Genomic DNA, 18526 nt, shown 5'->3' on the forward strand with positions numbered 1-18526 from the left:
GCAGACTACCCTAAATGCATTGTATTGGAATCCAGCCAGTTCATCGCCTCCACCTGCCAGAGTAGGCCTGCTGATCATAGACCCAGTCTTATGTCAAGGCAGGTCCCATGATCCCCACAACCTGGGCTGATTCTGCACTTACTTTGTTTTTTTCCATTGTGGATCCTGCTGATTTCAGATCGATTTGAACTCGGGTCTTCCTCCCCCCCCCCCCATTGAAACAGAAAGCGTTCTGCACTCGGTTGTATAAGCTCAAAACGGGGCGGGGGGAGAGAGAGAGAGAGAGAGAGAGAGAGAGAGAGAAATGCAGCAGGAGTCTCTTTTTCTTGAATGGTATATGCTTGGAGTGCAAACTTAAATGGACTCCAGGGAATGGTAGAGGACAGGAAGGCCTGGAGGATCATTGTCCATGGGGTCGCGATGGGTCGGACACGACTTCGCACATAACAACAACATATGCTTGGAGACAGCAAAGGAGGGGGGGAATCAAAAGGCTAATCTCTGCTGAGAGAACTCTTCCCATTAACTCCTCCAGAAGTCACAGGTAAAATAGGATGAACACCAGATCTAATGCTTCAGTATACTCATAGTACCCTTTTGCCTCTACAACATTAAATAACTATATTGAATCTATCGATTAAATGGACATACTCACCCAAAAATCTATGCTTTTAGTAGATACAGAGAAAGGACTTGGAGATGACAATGACAGAAACTATTTATCTACCATGACATGCTGATCTTTTTAAAAATACCTTCATTAAATATCAGTAAGATGATGTAAGAATGGTTTATACCCTACCAAAAACACCAAAAATGGTATTGACATCGTCTTTCAGTTGCCGGAGAGATCAAAAAGCAAGTTGGTATTTTTATCCATATTCGATGGGTTTGGTCAAAATGTTTTGGTAAGAAATACTTCAGATTCTAACAAAAATTATTAATTCTGAGATCGCATGTAATCCAGTTACAGTTCTGTTAGGCTATCTTAATATGATACGTTATCTTTTTATTCTTCTAGATCAACATTAAAATCCATAAATTTGTAAGGAATATATATATTTTGGGCAATAGGGATATGCTGTACATTGTATGACTATTATACTTAGAACAACATTAGTATTGTACTATTATGACAGTATATTTAAAACATTTCAAAAGATGTGTCATCTGGGCATGGAATTGGGATCACTGTGGGGGCCACGGTAGTTATGTTTCCTGCACTGTGCAGGGGATGGGACAAGGTGACCCTGGAGACGCCATTCAGCACCATGATTCTATGATTCTGTAACCTGTAGCCAATACCCAGCTGCTTTCAGTGCCTCAAGCCTATCAGTCCTTGCCTTTCAAGCAAAGCCTTCATCATTGCCATAGGGATGGTTAGGCGATAATGACGAGTATCCTGTAGAAAGAGCAGTGATTCATTATTTATAGATTTGTTCATTGATATTAAACTGTTTACATTGCCCTTCCCCGTGGGCTCTTATCTAATAAGAATGCTCCTGACTTCTGAGCCTTTCATTGTGAAGTGAAAAGCCATGAACGTATGGAACTGAGTGATCAGAACTAGCTATTTATACAGTCCAATCCCTTGCAGACTACCCTAAATGCATTGTATTGGAATCCAGCCAGTTCATCGCCTCCACCTGCCAGAGTAGGCCTGCTGATCATAGACCCAGTCTTATGTCAAGGCAGGTCCCATGATCCCCACAACCTGGGCTGATTCTGCACTTACTTTGTTTTTTTCCATTGTGGATCCTGCTGATTTCAGATCGATTTGAACTCGGGTCTTCCTCCCCCCCCCCCATTGAAACAGAAAGCGTTCTGCACTCGGTTGTATAAGCTCAAAACGGGGCGGGGGGAGAGAGAGAGAGAGAGAGAGAGAGAGAGAGAGAAATGCAGCAGGAGTCTCTTTTTCTTGAATGGTATATGCTTGGAGTGCAAACTTAAATGGACTCCAGGGAATGGTAGAGGACAGGAAGGCCTGGAGGATCATTGTCCATGGGGTCGCGATGGGTCGGACACGACTTCGCACATAACAACAACATATGCTTGGAGACAGCAAAGGAGGGGGGGAATCAAAAGGCTAATCTCTGCTGAGAGAACTCTTCCCATTAACTCCTCCAGAAGTCACAGGTAAAATAGGATGAACACCAGATCTAATGCTTCAGTATACTCATAGTACCCTTTTGCCTCTACAACATTAAATAACTATATTGAATCTATCGATTAAATGGACATACTCACCCAAAAATCTATGCTTTTAGTAGATACAGAGAAAGGACTTGGAGATGACAATGACAGAAACTATTTATCTACCATGACATGCTGATCTTTTTAAAAATACCTTCATTAAATATCAGTAAGATGATGTAAGAATGGTTTATACCCTACCAAAAACACCAAAAATGGTATTGACATCGTCTTTCAGTTGCCGGAGAGATCAAAAAGCAAGTTGGTATTTTTATCCATATTCGATGGGTTTGGTCAAAATGTTTTGGTAAGAAATACTTCAGATTCTAACAAAAATTATTAATTCTGAGATCGCATGTAATCCAGTTACAGTTCTGTTAGGCTATCTTAATATGATACGTTATCTTTTTATTCTTCTAGATCAACATTAAAATCCATAAATTTGTAAGGAATATATATATTTTGGGCAATAGGGATATGCTGTACATTGTATGACTATTATACTTAGAACAACATTAGTATTGTACTATTATGACAGTATATTTAAAACATTTCAAAAGATGTGTCATCTGGGCATGGAATTGGGATCACTGTGGGGGCCACGGTAGTTATGTTTCCTGCACTGTGCAGGGGATGGGACAAGGTGACCCTGGAGACGCCATTCAGCACCATGATTCTATGATTCTGTAACCTGTAGCCAATACCCAGCTGCTTTCAGTGCCTCAAGCCTATCAGTCCTTGCCTTTCAAGCAAAGCCTTCATCATTGCCATAGGGATGGTTAGGCGATAATGACGAGTATCCTGTAGAAAGAGCAGTGATTCATTATTTATAGATTTGTTCATTGATATTAAACTGTTTACATTGCCCTTCCCCGTGGGCTCTTATCTAATAAGAATGCTCCTGACTTCTGAGCCTTTCATTGTGAAGTGAAAAGCCATGAACGTATGGAACTGAGTGATCAGAACTAGCTATTTATACAGTCCAATCCCTTGCAGACTACCCTAAATGCATTGTATTGGAATCCAGCCAGTTCATCGCCTCCACCTGCCAGAGTAGGCCTGCTGATCATAGACCCAGTCTTATGTCAAGGCAGGTCCCATGATCCCCACAACCTGGGCTGATTCTGCACTTACTTTGTTTTTTTCCATTGTGGATCCTGCTGATTTCAGATCGATTTGAACTCGGGTCTTCCTCCCCCCCCCCCCATTGAAACAGAAAGCGTTCTGCACTCGGTTGTATAAGCTCAAAACGGGGCGGGGGGAGAGAGAGAGAGAGAGAGAGAGAGAGAGAGAGAGAGAGAAATGCAGCAGGAGTCTCTTTTTCTTGAATGGTATATGCTTGGAGTGCAAACTTAAATGGACTCCAGGGAATGGTAGAGGACAGGAAGGCCTGGAGGATCATTGTCCATGGGGTCGCGATGGGTCGGACACGACTTCGCACATAACAACAACATATGCTTGGAGACAGCAAAGGAGGGGGGGAATCAAAAGGCTAATCTCTGCTGAGAGAACTCTTCCTATTAACTCTTCCAGAAGTCACAGGTAAAATAGGATGAACACCAGATCTAATGCTTCAGTATACTCATAGTACCCTTTTGTCTCTACAACATCGAATAACTATATTGAATCTATTGATTAAATGGACCTACTCACCCCCAAATCTATGCTTTTAGGTAGATACAGAGAAAGGACTTGGAGATGACAATGACAGAAACTATATACCTACCGTGACATGCTGATTTTTTTAATAAAATACATTCATTAATGGTTTATACCCTACCAAAATTGCCAAAACTGGTATTGACATCCTCTCAGTTGCTGGAGATGTTAAAAAGCATGTGGGTATTTTTATCCATATTCAATGGGTTTGGTCAAAATGTTTTGGTAAGAAATACTTGAGATTCTAACAGAAATTATTCATTGTGAGATCGCATGCAATCCAATTAGCGTTCTGTTAGGCTATCTTAATATGTTAGAAACAATAAGGAGCATATAAGGAATTTGCTAATAGCAGCTACAATTTGAGTAGCAGAATATTCCAAGAAGAAGGTACTACTAATTATGAATTACTACTAATTATATGGATACGTTATCTTTTTATTCTTCTAGATCAACATTAAAATCCATATATTTGTAAGGAAGAGATACATTTTGGGCAATAGGGATATGCTGTACATTGTATGACTATTATACTTAGAACAACATTAGTATTGTACTATTATGACAGTAAATTTAAAACATTTCAAAAGAAGTGTCATCTGAGCAGAGAATTGGGATCAGTGTGGGGGCCACGGTAGTTATGTTTCCTGCACTGTGCAGGGGATTGGACGAGGTGACCCTGGAGACCCCATTCAGCACCATGATTCTATGATTCTGTAACCTGTAGCCAATACCCAGCTGCTTTCAGTGCCTCAAGCCTATCAGTCCTTGCCTTTCAAGCAAAGCCTTCATCATTGCCATAGGGATGGTTAGGTTATAATGCTGATTATCCTGCTAAATGATGTCACAACCATCTTCAGACATGCATAAAGCTTGCCCACAGTGGTTGCTGTGCAGTCTGCAAAGACCTGCTCGGTGGCATCCACCTTGCTGATATGGCTTATGCTAACCTATTCCTTTGCATGTTACTGGTGCCTCTTATGGGGCTAGCTCTTCCGTCCCCTTGGAAACGCTCCATCCCAGACGCTCAGACCAATGTCCGTGGGCCCAACGGCTCCATGGAAGACATCTCGACAGGTGACTCTGAACCCTCCTTGAATGAGCTCTCACCTCAGGGGACTTCTGTTTCTCCCCCTTCGGGCTTCTTGCGACGTCAAGATGACACCATTCAGGGTGAGGGTGAAATCTTTGAAAAGGAGCTGAACAAGAAGTTGACTGAGCGCATCCCAAACACACCAGTGAGGAGACTCATCTCTCACATAATCTGCATCCTGAAAATAAATTGCACATCACCCACACTCCAGGTGGCTTGTGCGAAACTCATCGCTGAAACAGACCTCCTCATGAAAGTCTTTAGTGAGCACGTCAAAGAAACATCCTACCTAGGGAGTATTTGGCCCTCCTTGGATGCAGCTGATACAACCACAGCAAGCACCCCAAAACTGGAGAAGCCTTCAGGCAGGCTGGCGAATGAGGGGATTCCAGCATATGGATATGGAAACAAGCTGCTCTGGGCTATTACAGTCACCACCATCATTCTGAACATCGTTGCTGTTATCTGCCTAATTCAGGCCTTGTCTCTGCGTTAAGCAGCCAAGGAGAAGAGCTTTCCGGGCAAAGAAAAGAAACCCCTGCCGGATGAAGAGATTCCCAGAACACCCTCTCCATTGAGGGATAAGCCTCTTTGGTTCAGAGATATTTATTATAATCTGGATGAACTAGAGGATAACACACTGGACAAACTGCATGACGATGAATCCTTCGAGGAAGTGGATGTGACCAGTTGGAGCATGGAAACAACACCATTACGAGAGCCCAGAGTTGAAAAAATACAATCTGGACCCATGCTGGAACAATGGATTCCCCCTGTTACTCCACCTCAATCACCAGGAGAACTCACTCCTCCTCCTCCTGTTGCTGCTCCTCCTCCTCCACCACCACCATCACCTGCTCCTGAACCACCACCAGCACCTCCACCAAGACCTTCTACTCCTTCTGACAAGTCCATTGACATGAATAAAAGATTTCAGAAACAGAAGCCACCAGTCCAAAAGCAGTATGTTCAGCAACAGATGAAGACATAGAGAGCTCTGCTGAGAAATCGGAGATACCCCCTTCAACAGACGTTACGAGTGAAGAACTAGAAAGTGGAGAGAGGGATGGTGAAGGTGAAGAAGATGAAGAAGAGAGTGATCTCGCTCAAGTTATGAATATTTACATAATCTGTAATAAAGTTATAGCGTTGCTTCTATTAAACATGTGATTAAAAACACACCTCCGACATAAAGTGTTTTGATTGGGTTTGACCGAAAATCTACAGTCATGTTTCCTTCAATCTGTAGAAAGAGCAGTGATTCATTATTTATAGATTTGTTCATTGATATTAAACTGTTTACATTGCCCTTCCCCGTGGGCTCTTATCTAATAAGAATGCTCCTGACTTCTGAGCCTTTCATTGTGAAGTGAAAAGCCATGAACGTATGGAACTGAGTGATCAGAACTAGCTATTTATACAGTCCAATCCCTTGCAGACTACCCTAAATGCATTGTATTGGAATCCAGTCAGTTCATCGCCTCCACCTGCCAGAGTAGGCCTGCTGATCATAGACCCAGTCTTATGTCAAGACAGGTCCCATGATCCCCACAACCTGGGCTGATTCTGCACTTACTTTGTTTTTTTCCATTGTGGATCCTGCTGATTTCAGATGGGTTTGAACTCGGGTCTTCCTCCCCCCCCCCCATTGAAACAGAAAGTGTTCTGCACTCGGTTGTATAAGCTCAAAACGGGGGGGGGGGGGAGAGAGAGAGAGAGAGAGAAATGCAGCAGGAGTCTCTTTTTCTTTAATGGTATATGATTGGAGACAGCAAAGAGTGGGGGGAACCAAAAGGCTAATCTCTGCCTTGAGAAGTTAGGGCTTTTGGAGTGCAGTCATTTTAATGGAAGCCTTGTAACCGGGATCCAGGAAGGCTTTGACCTGAGACTGGGTAAAAAGCCCCGTGTAGAATACACCCTGGTGTCTTGGGTGGGCAAAGGGATTACCACTCTTATCCAGCAGAAAAGCTGGTTGTATCTACTGGGTAACTCTGCTTAAGTATCTACCATTAATAATTCCACTGTAATATTTTTAAGTGCCCTAACCTCCATAGCCCAGGTTACTGGATTTTGTCAGATTTTGCAAAGCTTACAATTTAAGGATGAGAATATGAAAAGATCATGGTCAATGGGTAGGAGGAACAGGAACAAAGGATATGAAAAACACCCAAGTAATACCATCAATTATCAAGACTTCTTAAAATTCACAGAGTGGTTTGGTGAATCTGAGCACATGTAGCGATCACCATGGGCAATGAACGGACTTCCTTGAAGCTGAGTGTGAAGACTGTGGGCAGACGTTAAGAATGTTTTTTGTTTGTTTGTGACATCCGTGGGAGGAGACATGAAAGAATGAGGTGACAATGAGGTAGAATGCTGAGGTGGTGGAATGGACTGTGCCACTTCAAACTGCAAATGGTGGGTTCCAGGTTTGAATGTTTCTTTGCTGTGAGACATCCGTGCAAATAGGAAATTTGGCCCACAAGGAGAACGGTTCTGTGGCTGGGCTGTTTTTCTGAATGCAAGGAGTTTTTAAGGTAAGGGAAAGAGCTGCAATACATACATGGTGCTCCTGAATCTTCCCCTGCAGTTTGAAATAGTACAGTCCAATATACCATCTCGGTATTCTTCTGCTTCATCCTCCTGCATGTTTTCACTTACATACTTCATTACCTATCATGTAGGGGTGAAGTTGAAGGTGAAGAAAAGAGTGACTGATTTCTCTCAAGTTATGAACCTTTACATAATCTGGAATAAAGTTTTAGTGTTGCTTTCCATTAAACATGTGATTCAAAACACACCTTCAACATAAATTGTCCCCACAACACACACCCTGTGGGGTAGGTGAGGCTGAGAGAGCCCTGATATTACTGAAGAAGAGGAGTTTGTTCTTATATGCCACTTTTATCTCCACGAAGGAGTCTCCTAGTGGCTTGTAATCACCTTCCGTTTCCTCTTCCAACAACAGGCACCCTGTGGGGTAGGTGGGGCTGAGAAAGCCCTGATATTACTGCTTGGGGAGCGCAGAATCGAACCCGGCTCGTCAGATTAGATGTCCGCGCTCCTAACCACTACACCAAGCGGTTGGACGTGGGGCTGGGGGTTCACACTCCAACAAGTTCATAGAGACATCCCACTCTTGTTAGGGATAGATATAAACATAAAGGACCACATTAAGCCAAAATAGAATGATACTCAAGAAGCCTTGACAGAGGCACAGGATAAATGCAAGTATCAATGGAAAATGAACAAATAGGTATGTATATTAGTCATACACATGATGGATATGGTCATTTTTAATTCATTTAAGACTTGGCTGGACAATTAAACGATGTTATACATGAGCTTTCAGTAGGCTTGCCAGGTGTGGGTTGGGTGGTACCTGGAGACTTTGGTGGTGGAGATGGATGTGGGTGGGATTTAGGGTGGGGAAGGACCTAAGTGGAGCATAATGCTGTGGAATCCACCTTCTAAAGCAGCTGTGTCATCCAGGAGCACCGATCTGTTAACTGGAAATGAGGTGTAAAACCAGGGGATTTCCAGGTCCGACCAGGGGACTGGCATCCCTAGCAGTCTATCCTATTAACTCTTCCAGAAGTCATAGGTCAAATATAATGAACACCAGATCTAATGTTTCAATATACCGTATATACTTGTGTATAAGCCGAGTTTTTCAACACAGTATTTACACTGAAAAAGTCCTCGGCTTATACGCGGGTATATACGGTAATTGAACTAACAGCCTGCTCCCAGCCAGCCTATCCTTACATTGCTTCTGCAAACCTCCTGCCAGCTGAAGCTTGCTTGTTCTGACTGCTTGTAGGACAGCAACGGTTTGACTGCGGGACTTTGATCTTTTTCCTTTGTATTCCCGTCTTCCAAACTATTCTTTTGGTTTCTGTAGGTGGGGTGAGGTGGGTATGGGGGGTGCTTTAGGATTTACTGTTTCTTCTAATGTTTATTTCTTTTTTCTGAGGGGCAGCATTGTTTGCCTTTTTTTCTTGGGGTTGTGTTTCTTTTAAAAGTTGATTTTTATAGTCAATAAGTTTGCCCAGATTTTGTGGTAAAATTAGGTGCCTCGGCTTATATGCAGGTCGGCTTATATGTGAGTATATACAGTAAATATCAGGTTAGCATTCAATGCACATCTAACCTGGAAAACACAATGCAAGGGTATGATGGCATCAGCAGCTGGCTCTAGTGCAGCAATACAGTATTACAGAAACGGGGACAGTATCCTCCTTCAACAATTTCAGATTTAGAATCATAAAGATGGAAGGGGACATCCAGGCCATCTAGTCCAACCCCCTGCTCAATTCAGTAGCTGTCCAGACACTGCTTAAAGACCACCAGGGGGAGGTCACCACCTCCTTAGGCAGACAATTCCACTGCTGAATTACTGTGACTGAATTTCTCCCCCTAATATCTAGTAGATACCATTCCACACGTAGTTTAAAGCCATTACTGTGGGTCCTCTCCTCTGCTGACAACAGGAACTCTTCCCTGCCCTTGTCCAAGTGACATCCCTCACCTTGGCCGAGAGTGGTGACTAATAAATTGAAGAAATAAAATAAAATACTTATCATCCAAGACTGCATTTCCCTTCTTTACCGCCACACCACACAGTCTGCTCAAATTTAGCTTACAGCCACAAGTACCCCAAGATCATGTTCTCACACACTGCTACCCAGAGACACACAGAAGGATCTCCCACACATCATTCAAATGTCAATATGGTTAAATTCCAGTATTCAGGGCGGTAAGAGCAAACATCAGGAGGGGGCACCGGGGGAATGTTACAAACTGACTCCAAACAAGTACTTATTGGATAAACGCGAAGTTCCTAAATCTTGAGTTAAGAAGTAGTTTCAGGCAGGAGAGAATCGAAGTAAAAGATGAAAGGAAAACAAGATGTTGAGCAGTGTTATCTTGGCCCGTCCCGCAGGTGATCTCTCACTGAAGACCTGGGGTTTTTCCAGCCTCAGCGGGTCAAATTTGGCCCCCAGTGCCTTTTCAGAGCTGCCAGGGAGGCTGTGGAGATACCTGCGCCCCCCCATATCCCGCAGACTGCAGACTGGCAGTCTGCCTTCACCTGAACTGGAGACAGCTATACAGCCATCTGTCCACAATGCCATCTTTCCAGGAGCACCCCCTAAAAATAAAGATTTTTGAACATAAAGTCTGACATTGTTCTGAATCTATGATTGGTCTAAAATGTAGTCTAGCTACTGATGTTAAGGGTTTAAGTATGTTCCCATTCCCGGGCAAGTTATCTCAAATGGCCACAGCAAGGGATTTCAAAGGCAAGACAGAGGAGATGTCATCCTGGAAATCGTCAGCCCTAAAGCTTTTAACATAATCTAACATTACACTTTCCTCCCAAACTTACATATGTAAAATCTGTTGAGTCCACTCCTGCCCAACCATTCAACATAATCAGACCCTTGATTTTCTACCAATGTCATCAGGTTTACACCAGCTTTGTCAATGATCTGATCTTTAGATCACTGATTGGGGGGAGAAAATGCAGCATCTATTGATACCTGCCCAATCTTTCTCCAAAATAAAGTAGTATCATCAGGACCTATTCTCTCATTTAAATCACTAGCCACCATCAAGAACCAAGAAGGCAATCCATGATTACACCATCTGCAAAAAGTATTAAACTTCACCCAGTTACCTGATCAATGAAGGCCAAGTGACGCTGGACAGCTGCCTCATACTGTTCCCGCTGCAGTGCTAGTTGGCGACTCAGTTCCTTTTCTGTTTCTTTGACATGACGTACAGTCAGCTCCCGCTGCTGAGCCTGCCAGGGCAGGAAGCAATAATCAGGTCATATTAATGACAGCTAAAAGCCTGTCTGTTTAGAGTCAGTCAAATTAAACCCCAAAAGAAGTGAGGGAGTACAGTAAAATGCCCAAATACATGCTGAGCTATAGGCCCATGCCGATGAGCTATAGGCTCATGACTCAAGCTGGTCTCGCAAACTGAAGAGCAAAAAGCATGGACTGCCAAAGCAGGGAGGGTTCTAACTCCTTGGCTGCATAGGATTTAAACCCAGGTACCTACTCTTGTAATATAGCTAAAACATGTGTTCTACCACACCTTATTATACAGTTTCCCTCTTCTCTAGCACATACACACTGCCCAAGAATTAGGCTGTAATCACCCACCAGTGCTGTCTGTAGTAATGTGATGGCTCTCTTTTTCTCTTCTACTTCTAGCTTCAGACGCATAATGGAGCTGGTGACTTCCGTGGCAACAGCTGAGGCCTGCTCTAGGTGAGCCAGCTCTTCTTCTGACAATAGACCCTAGTAGATGGCACAACCAGAACGGAACAGCATTAGAAACAAACAACAGTTCCCTCCTTCAGCAAACTTTTCTGGGGATTGAAATCTTAGGCTTCTGGGATCATAAGTCTTGGTGCCAGTTCCTCCAATAGGCTAATAAATCAGTATCCAAGGTCTTGCCTCTAGTATGGAACATCTTCTAAAAAGATTCAACCCACATGTTACTAGTTGCAAGCTCTTTCTTTCTAGGGCATATTTAGTTATCGCAGGCTCCCCACCCCCCACCCCCCACACACCTTGAAAAAACAAGGTCAGCCATTTAAACAATAAGGTAACAAAGGAGCCAGTTACAGCCCTTTTCTAGATGCAAACTTCAGAGTTTTCAAAACCAATCCTCTTTTTTGCTCTACTCAAGTGGAGTTATTCCCAGGCCAATGCATTCCCCACAAGCTGACCATCACTAATGTTACTGAAAGTCAACCCAAAAGACTCACCTCACGCTGTGAAGCGGAGGCAGCAGATCTGGGCCGCTCCTGTTCAGATTTCTCCATTTCATCCAAGAAGCTAATGATGCTCTGAAGTTTGGCCTCTGATAGCAACGTTCCTTCCTCAGGGACTCCTGGAGAACAGTTCAGTTTCCCAAGTTTCTCTAGGTTGTCAGCCGTAAGAGAATTTGAATCTGCTTCCTGCATTGGAGGAAAAAACACTGGGTATCAGACTTGCAAAGCAAAGGCAATGCAGATCAGAAAGACTTTTCACAGACAGGCTGTGACTAAAAGGTTGTATGACCAGGTTCCCCCAAAAGAACCATCCCCGAGCTCACTGTGAATCAGATACTGAAGTGAGTTTGGCGAAGGAAAGGAACTCCTGGATAGTGAAAGGACTCTTTTTTTTCTACTTTGTTTTCCTTTAAAATGAGTAAGCAAACCATCACAGCAGAAGTGAACTCACAATTCACAGCAAGCCTGCTTTAACCAGAAAGCAACACAACACAGTCAAGCAAGGGCAATGGGGTGCAGCTCTCATTCTCTAGGACAGGGGTAGTCAACCTGTGGTCTTCCAGATGTCCAGCAAACGCTGGCAGGGGCTCATAGGAATTGTAGTCCATGGACATCTGGAGGACCACAGGTTGACTACCCCTGCTCTAGGATTCCCTACCAATGCAAAGAAAAAGAACCCCAAACACAACTGCTGATTCAGGCTCATCAGTTCACGAAAAGTCAGAGAAAACAGATAAAGGCAGCACCATCTTTTACCCTGCCTTATCCCACTTATTTTAGTTACCCCATCAATCCAAGCGTATTTATCCTCCTTGCAGGACTTTGGTTGTGGCAATAACTCTGGCTCCTCCTCCAACAGCTTTAGGGTGTCCAGTAACTCAGTAAGGGTCACTTTGGACTGTGCTCTGCTTGCTGCAGTGATCACTGCCTCCAGGTCTTCACTGGCCATTTTTCCAGAGCTGACATCCTAGGCAAGAGAGGGAATCCATGCAGGGTGATATTGCACAAAGCATGCTAAAATGGGCAAAATCACTAATGGTTTATTCAGATGGAGGGGACAGAGTAAGCTTGGCAAGGGAATTATTTCCCACCCAAACATTTCCTCACAAAATGGCTGGGAATTGTGCAAACTAGGAAGTTAGATGGTAAAATGGAAAAAAATAGAGAAGCTTTTAGAAGAATGAGAAGACAAAAGGCAGCACCTGTGACTGCTCTTCAGGTACTTTGTTCTGTCCTGGGAGAGAGAGACATGCCATGGTAGTGTTTCCTTCTGCATCTGTAGCTGCCAAGTTGAAGTTAGCATCTGTAAATAACAAAAAATTACAATTGCGACAGCAGGCATACCAGACTTGTGAAAATTTCAGGGCTTAGAGTTTTATAGATGTGCAAAGAAGCATTTCTGAAGCAATAAAGATGTTGAGTATTAGGATGGGAGCCTTCTCTATCAACATGCACAAAGGCAGTAAACTTTAATTGCTACAGTTCACTAGGATCTGCAGCTATACAACAAGGGAAAAAATGGGCATGCATCACATTGGACTCTTCTTTAAATTCCTCTTATCAAGTAGTTGAGTATACAAACGTAGCACAATGGAATAGAGAAAGCTGTCCATTATAGGAACATTTAAAATTTGATCAGTGCAGCAATAACACACATTTCGGATGTGATGTTTACAGTAGATTGGATCCAGGTTAAGATTATACATCTTCCTTTCCCCTAAAGAACCATCCACCACTAGCTCACTGTGAATCAGATACTGAAGTGAGTTTGGTGAGGGAAAGGAACTCCTGAAAGCAGTCCTTTCTCAGTTCAGCTAAGTTTATTTCCAGAGTTGTGGGACCTGCATGGAGTAATAACCACATGAATCAGGGATCTACTGTGAAGAGAAGGAAGGGAGATAAACTGTTTATTTCAGTTCAGTGACTCTGGGAATAAACCTTTTTGGGGGAAAGGGTAGGTATGTAACCATCAGTGCCTTCTGCTTACAGGCTCCTGGATCCAACCTGGTGGATTCTGTTTTTCAAAACCACCCAGATATAAGGTCCTACCCTCACCCCCAGCAATCCAGAGCGTTGGCAATTGGCTGCCTGCATCTTCTCCTATAACACTGCTAGTTTGCTTGTATAATCTGGATTTCTCTTATAATATTATTTGTCCTGTATATATCTCTAGCACAGTACCATGTACTTGTTTTTCATCTCTGGATTTTGGCACTCCAAAACTTTTATGATCTAGTGGCAATTGTTAATAATTACTGGGAATTCAATATAATGACATCATCTCTAAGGTCCATATTAGTACATAGGATTTGGACCACGCCACCGTGGTGATCACCAAAGCCCAAGACAGCCAACGCCACAAGTGCAGAGCTGTGCCTGCATGCAGCCACCAGTTGGCATGCCGATGCAATTCCTCCCCTCTGTGCCGCTGTTTGCCTCCGGCTTTAGTGATCACCAAGACAGGCGAACCGCGCTGAAGCGTTCACCCCTAATCTGGAGCTCTACTTTCCCAATCTGCCAGTACTTCCCACCTGTGTTATTGGCTTTGATTACACTACTGGCAGGGCTGCTATTCTTCACGGAGCCAGCCTTTCCGGGCTTTCTTCTTCCTGCTTTCTTACTTTCTTTCATAATCACCAACTCCTCCTCAACTAAGCGTTGAGTATCCAAGAGTTTTTGGGCCCGTTTTTGCTGCAGTTCCTAGAAAAAATAATTGGATATGAAAACTGTCATCATTCATTTGTTTCTCTAACATGAACTGCCTAACTTAGTTCAATACAACAGTCCAATAACACCCACCCAAGAGTACAAAGGTCATACTGAGCCTATACCTGGATGGCTGCTTTCCTGGCCAAACGTGCCTTCTCTGCTCGAATTGTCCTTCTCTCCTCCTCTCGCCTTTGCTGCAGATCTGAGAGGCTGCCCTCCTCTGTGAGATGCTGTTGCCTTTCCTTAAGTGATACACAACAGAAGAGATTAGTCCAAATTAACAGCATTCTATTTAGTGCAGGATAAAACTGGATCTCTGCCAAGCCTCCTTGATCAAATCCTTTAGTTAACTGAAAGGGAGATTTTAACTTGTAAGGGTATTTTAAAAGTCCTGTTAATCAATTATACCCTGTTTTCTATTGTCAAGAAACACGTACGATGAGTTAAAATCAGTGAACTAAAAATACAGGTACACACAGCAGCTACCACTCCCAGTATATCAGGTTATTTCAGATGATATTCCTCTGATCCATCTTTAACCCTCCCCCCCCACCCGCTCTGGAGGAGCGAGAGGAATAAAGGAGTAAGGGCAAGAGTTAGGGCGGGCCCTGTCCGGGATAAAAACTCAGAGGGCCCAATAAGGAGCCGCGAAGCGGCTCCTGATTGGGCCCTCCGAGTGTCACTCGAGGGCCAAGCAGCCAATGGGGAGCCGCGCAAAGCGTGGCTCCCCATTGGCTGGTTGGCCCAGCCTCGCCGGGGCCGGCCAGGGAGTTGCCGCTCAGAGGAAGAAGCCTTCCCCAGCGGTAAGTCCTCCGGCCGGCTTCCCCTCGCCCAGGGAGCCTTCTGCCGGGCCCTGGGGCAGGCTCGCCTGCCCTTGGGCCCACCAGAAGGCCACAAAGCCCACTCCCGAAGTCCCGAGCCTTCTGCCAGGCACTGGAGCAGCCGAGCCTGCTCCTAGGCCTGGCAGTAGGCCGCGGAGCCCACCACCCCCGTCCCGAGCCTTCTGCCAGGCCCTGGAGCAGCCGAGCCTGCTCCTAGGCCTGGCAGTAGGCTGCGGAGCCAACCGCCCCTGTCCCGAGCCTTCTGCCAGGCCCTGGAGCAGCCGAGCCTGCCCCTGGGCCCAGCAGAAGGTCCCAAGCCCACCTACCTTACTCTGTTCCTCCCTTCCTGCCAGCATTCCCTTTATCCTTCCCTTCCTCCCAGCATTCCCTTTGTTTTCCCCTTTTTCCCTTCCTCCCTCTCTTCCATCTGCCTCTTTCTGGCTACCTGTTTCTCTCCCTCTTCTTCTGTCTCTATCTTCCTCCCTTTCTTTCTGTCTTTCTGTCTCTCTCCTTTTCCCCCTTCCTTCGCCCCATCCCTCCACCCACCCATCATGCTAGGGCCCGCTGTATTTTGCCCACAGCAGGCTTAATATCTAGTTTAGATATAATGCAATTAACACACTGCAGCAGTTCTGCATAAACTGTTGACTAGAGTTGCCCTCATGAGATTATTTCCTGCTTTGAACAAAAAAACCCTGTAAAGTTTGGATTATTTTAGAACAGTAGACACAAGATTCAACTCTGCATAAAGGAACACAAGTAAATCTCTATGAATTAGAGTGGTTTTTTTTTTTTTTTAAGACAAGCTCCTCTCTTACGAAGTTGTAAAGAAAACCCTCTACATCTAGTGAAATTGTAGAAATCAGAGTGGGGCTGACCAGATCCATGCAAGTTTAGCCAGAATGATGCAGGCATTGAGGTTCTGCACATTTGTTCTTCCCTCCCTTCTTTCTATCACTCCTTCACATCTTTCCTTGTATTGTACCTTCAACCAATATTCATATTCTTTACTTCTCATCAAACAATTACAGTGTCTTTGAAATTTCCTCAGGAAACAGAATGGGAGAAAATATAGGCAAATATGCACACATCTGTAAATCTGCATCATTAATTTAGGTTTCCTTTGCAAAGTATTTGGATGGAGGACATCCAATACAAAAATACACTGCCCTGGATAATCCACAGTCAACATGCCCTTTTGTTGTCTGGAAATGGTTGGTGCATTAAAAAGTTATTCTTTTTTAAGAACAAATATCACGGACAGGCTTGGCATTATTATTTCACAGGCAGGCCACCAGATAGGTCAAAATGATCTGGCTACTGGGAATAATCTGAAAAACTTGTGTCTGGCTCATTCAGCCTCTTAAAATTTAGCAATATGTATTTCACTGCAGCCTTCAGAGCCAGTTTGGTGTAGTGGTTACAAGTGCGGACTTCTAATCTGGCATGCCGGGTTCAATTCTGCGCTCCCCCACATGCAATCCAGCTGGGTGACCTTGGGCTCGCCACGGCACTGATAAAACTGTTCTGACCAAGCAGTGATATCAGGGCTCTCTCAGCCTCACCCACCCCACAGGGTGTCTGTTGTGGGGAGAGGAATGGGCTGTAAGCCACTTTGAGCCTCCTTCGGGTAGGGAAAAGCGGCATATAAGAACCAACTCTTCTTCTTCTTCAGCAGGTTGCTGTATAAGCTACAAATTCAGACCATCAACATTCTGGAATGTTAAGATGAATATGTCCTTCTTGGAGAGAAAACACTGTTTGCCCTATTTTCCACTGGATAGGAGTACAGAGGATACTTCATTAAAATGCAGGTGTGATTAGGGTCTGCCGTTTGTACTGCTGTGTATAGCTTACTATAAGGAGGATGCTGTTAAGTAATTTTTGCACTGCTCAATGAGTCAGTAAATACTTATGCTATGTTTCAGTTCTTTCTGATTGATTAGATTTCTACAATCCTAACGCACTGTTTATTGAATGACCCATTTTGTTGATTTGTATTGATTCACTATGTGTACTCTGCCTTCAGTCCCTGTGAGAAAGGTGGACTACAATTAAATAAATAAATATGCAAAGCAGACCTCTTTTTTGGAAGTTAGTAAGTGCTCAAGCTGGGCCATGCCTTCTTTGTGCCTCTGCAAGTGTTTTCGGTACCAGCGCTGGATGGTGACGGCAGCCAAATTGACCTGGTTAATGAACCTGAAAGGGTAAGAAGAGGTTCCAGCAATAACAAAACAGCTCCTGCCATACAGAGGTGCTGCTCTCAAAGAACAGTCCTTGTCCACCAAATTCCTATGTCTGGGAAGAGTCGTTTCTTCTGGACTTCAACAAACATAGAATACAACATCCAAACAATTTAGCCATTTCATTTTGAACAAGCATGGAAGAGACCCAGGACCTAAGCTGGTGTTAATCAGTGTTAATTTAAAGGAATTATCATTATTACAAAATGTTATTCTGCTTTTCTGCCCTCAAAAGGGTTACCAAAGCAGCTAGAAAATTAAAACATACATAATAAAAACACATTTTAAAACCACTCAAACACATAATTAAAGCAGAGCTAAAACACATATACAACTAAAACATGATTCGGGAAGGAGGGATCAACTGAGATAATGTCAAATGAAACAAAGTCTTCACCCACTAGCAGAAGATGGCAACAGGAAAAGACAAATCCCCTGGGGGTGGAAGAGGGAGTTCCAGAGTTTTGGTGCCATGGCTGAGAAAGACCTTTCTTAGGTTGCCACTTGCCTAATCTCAGAAGATGGGGGTACCTAAAGCAGGGCCTCCAAAGCAGTCTGTAGTGGTCAAGCAGAGTCATAAGGGTATAGGGTCCCAAACCATCAGCACTGAATTCTTCCTGGAAACAAATTGGAAACTAGTGTAGATGTATCAAGACTGGAGTGACATGATCTGTACGACACACTCCAGTCAACATCCTAGTGGCAGGATTCTGTGCCAACTGAAATTTCCAAATGCTTCTTAAAGCATGGTCCTATGTTAAGCACATGTCAATTATCTAATTTAGATAGATGTAAACAGGGCATGCACAGTGGACAGATTTCCCCCCCCAGGAAACACCACTGTGAACCAATGAAACCTGATAAGAGACACTCATGGCCACAGCTGCTTCCTGCTTATCCAGCAGTAGGACTGGGTCCAAGAATACACCCCAGAGTATAGACCTATTCCGTCAAGGGGAGTGCATCCCCATCGGGAATGGGAGGCCTCTTAAATCCCAGGTCAGACCTGCTGCTAAAC

At 44.0% G+C, this 18526-nt stretch overlaps 1 protein-coding gene across 10 annotated transcripts in view; it reads right to left on the minus strand.

Moving 5' to 3' along the window:
* Positions 1 to 18526, minus strand: part of CEP131 (centrosomal protein 131) — a 79865-nt gene that overhangs the window by 37664 nt on the left and 23675 nt on the right. For 9 of the 10 annotated variants that reach the window (XM_077328242.1, XM_077328240.1, XM_077328239.1 and 6 more), the window contains 8 exons: positions 17347 to 17464; positions 14567 to 14686; positions 14267 to 14435; positions 12938 to 13038; positions 12520 to 12702; positions 11730 to 11921; positions 11119 to 11256; positions 10626 to 10751 (listed from right to left, as the gene is read on the minus strand). In XM_077328242.1, coding sequence (XP_077184357.1) covers positions 10626 to 10751; positions 11119 to 11256; positions 11730 to 11921; positions 12520 to 12702; positions 12938 to 13038; positions 14267 to 14435; positions 14567 to 14686; positions 17347 to 17464 — 1147 coding nt within the window. The remainder of the gene's footprint in view (positions 1 to 10625; positions 10752 to 11118; positions 11257 to 11729; positions 11922 to 12519; positions 12703 to 12937; positions 13039 to 14266; positions 14436 to 14566; positions 14687 to 17346; positions 17465 to 18526) is intronic. The other variant, XM_077328244.1, reaches the window with a different exon arrangement.

The sequence above is a fragment of the Paroedura picta genome, chromosome 3 (genome assembly GCF_049243985.1).
Source record: "Paroedura picta isolate Pp20150507F chromosome 3, Ppicta_v3.0, whole genome shotgun sequence".
Lineage (NCBI taxonomy): Eukaryota > Metazoa > Chordata > Lepidosauria > Squamata > Gekkonidae > Paroedura > Paroedura picta.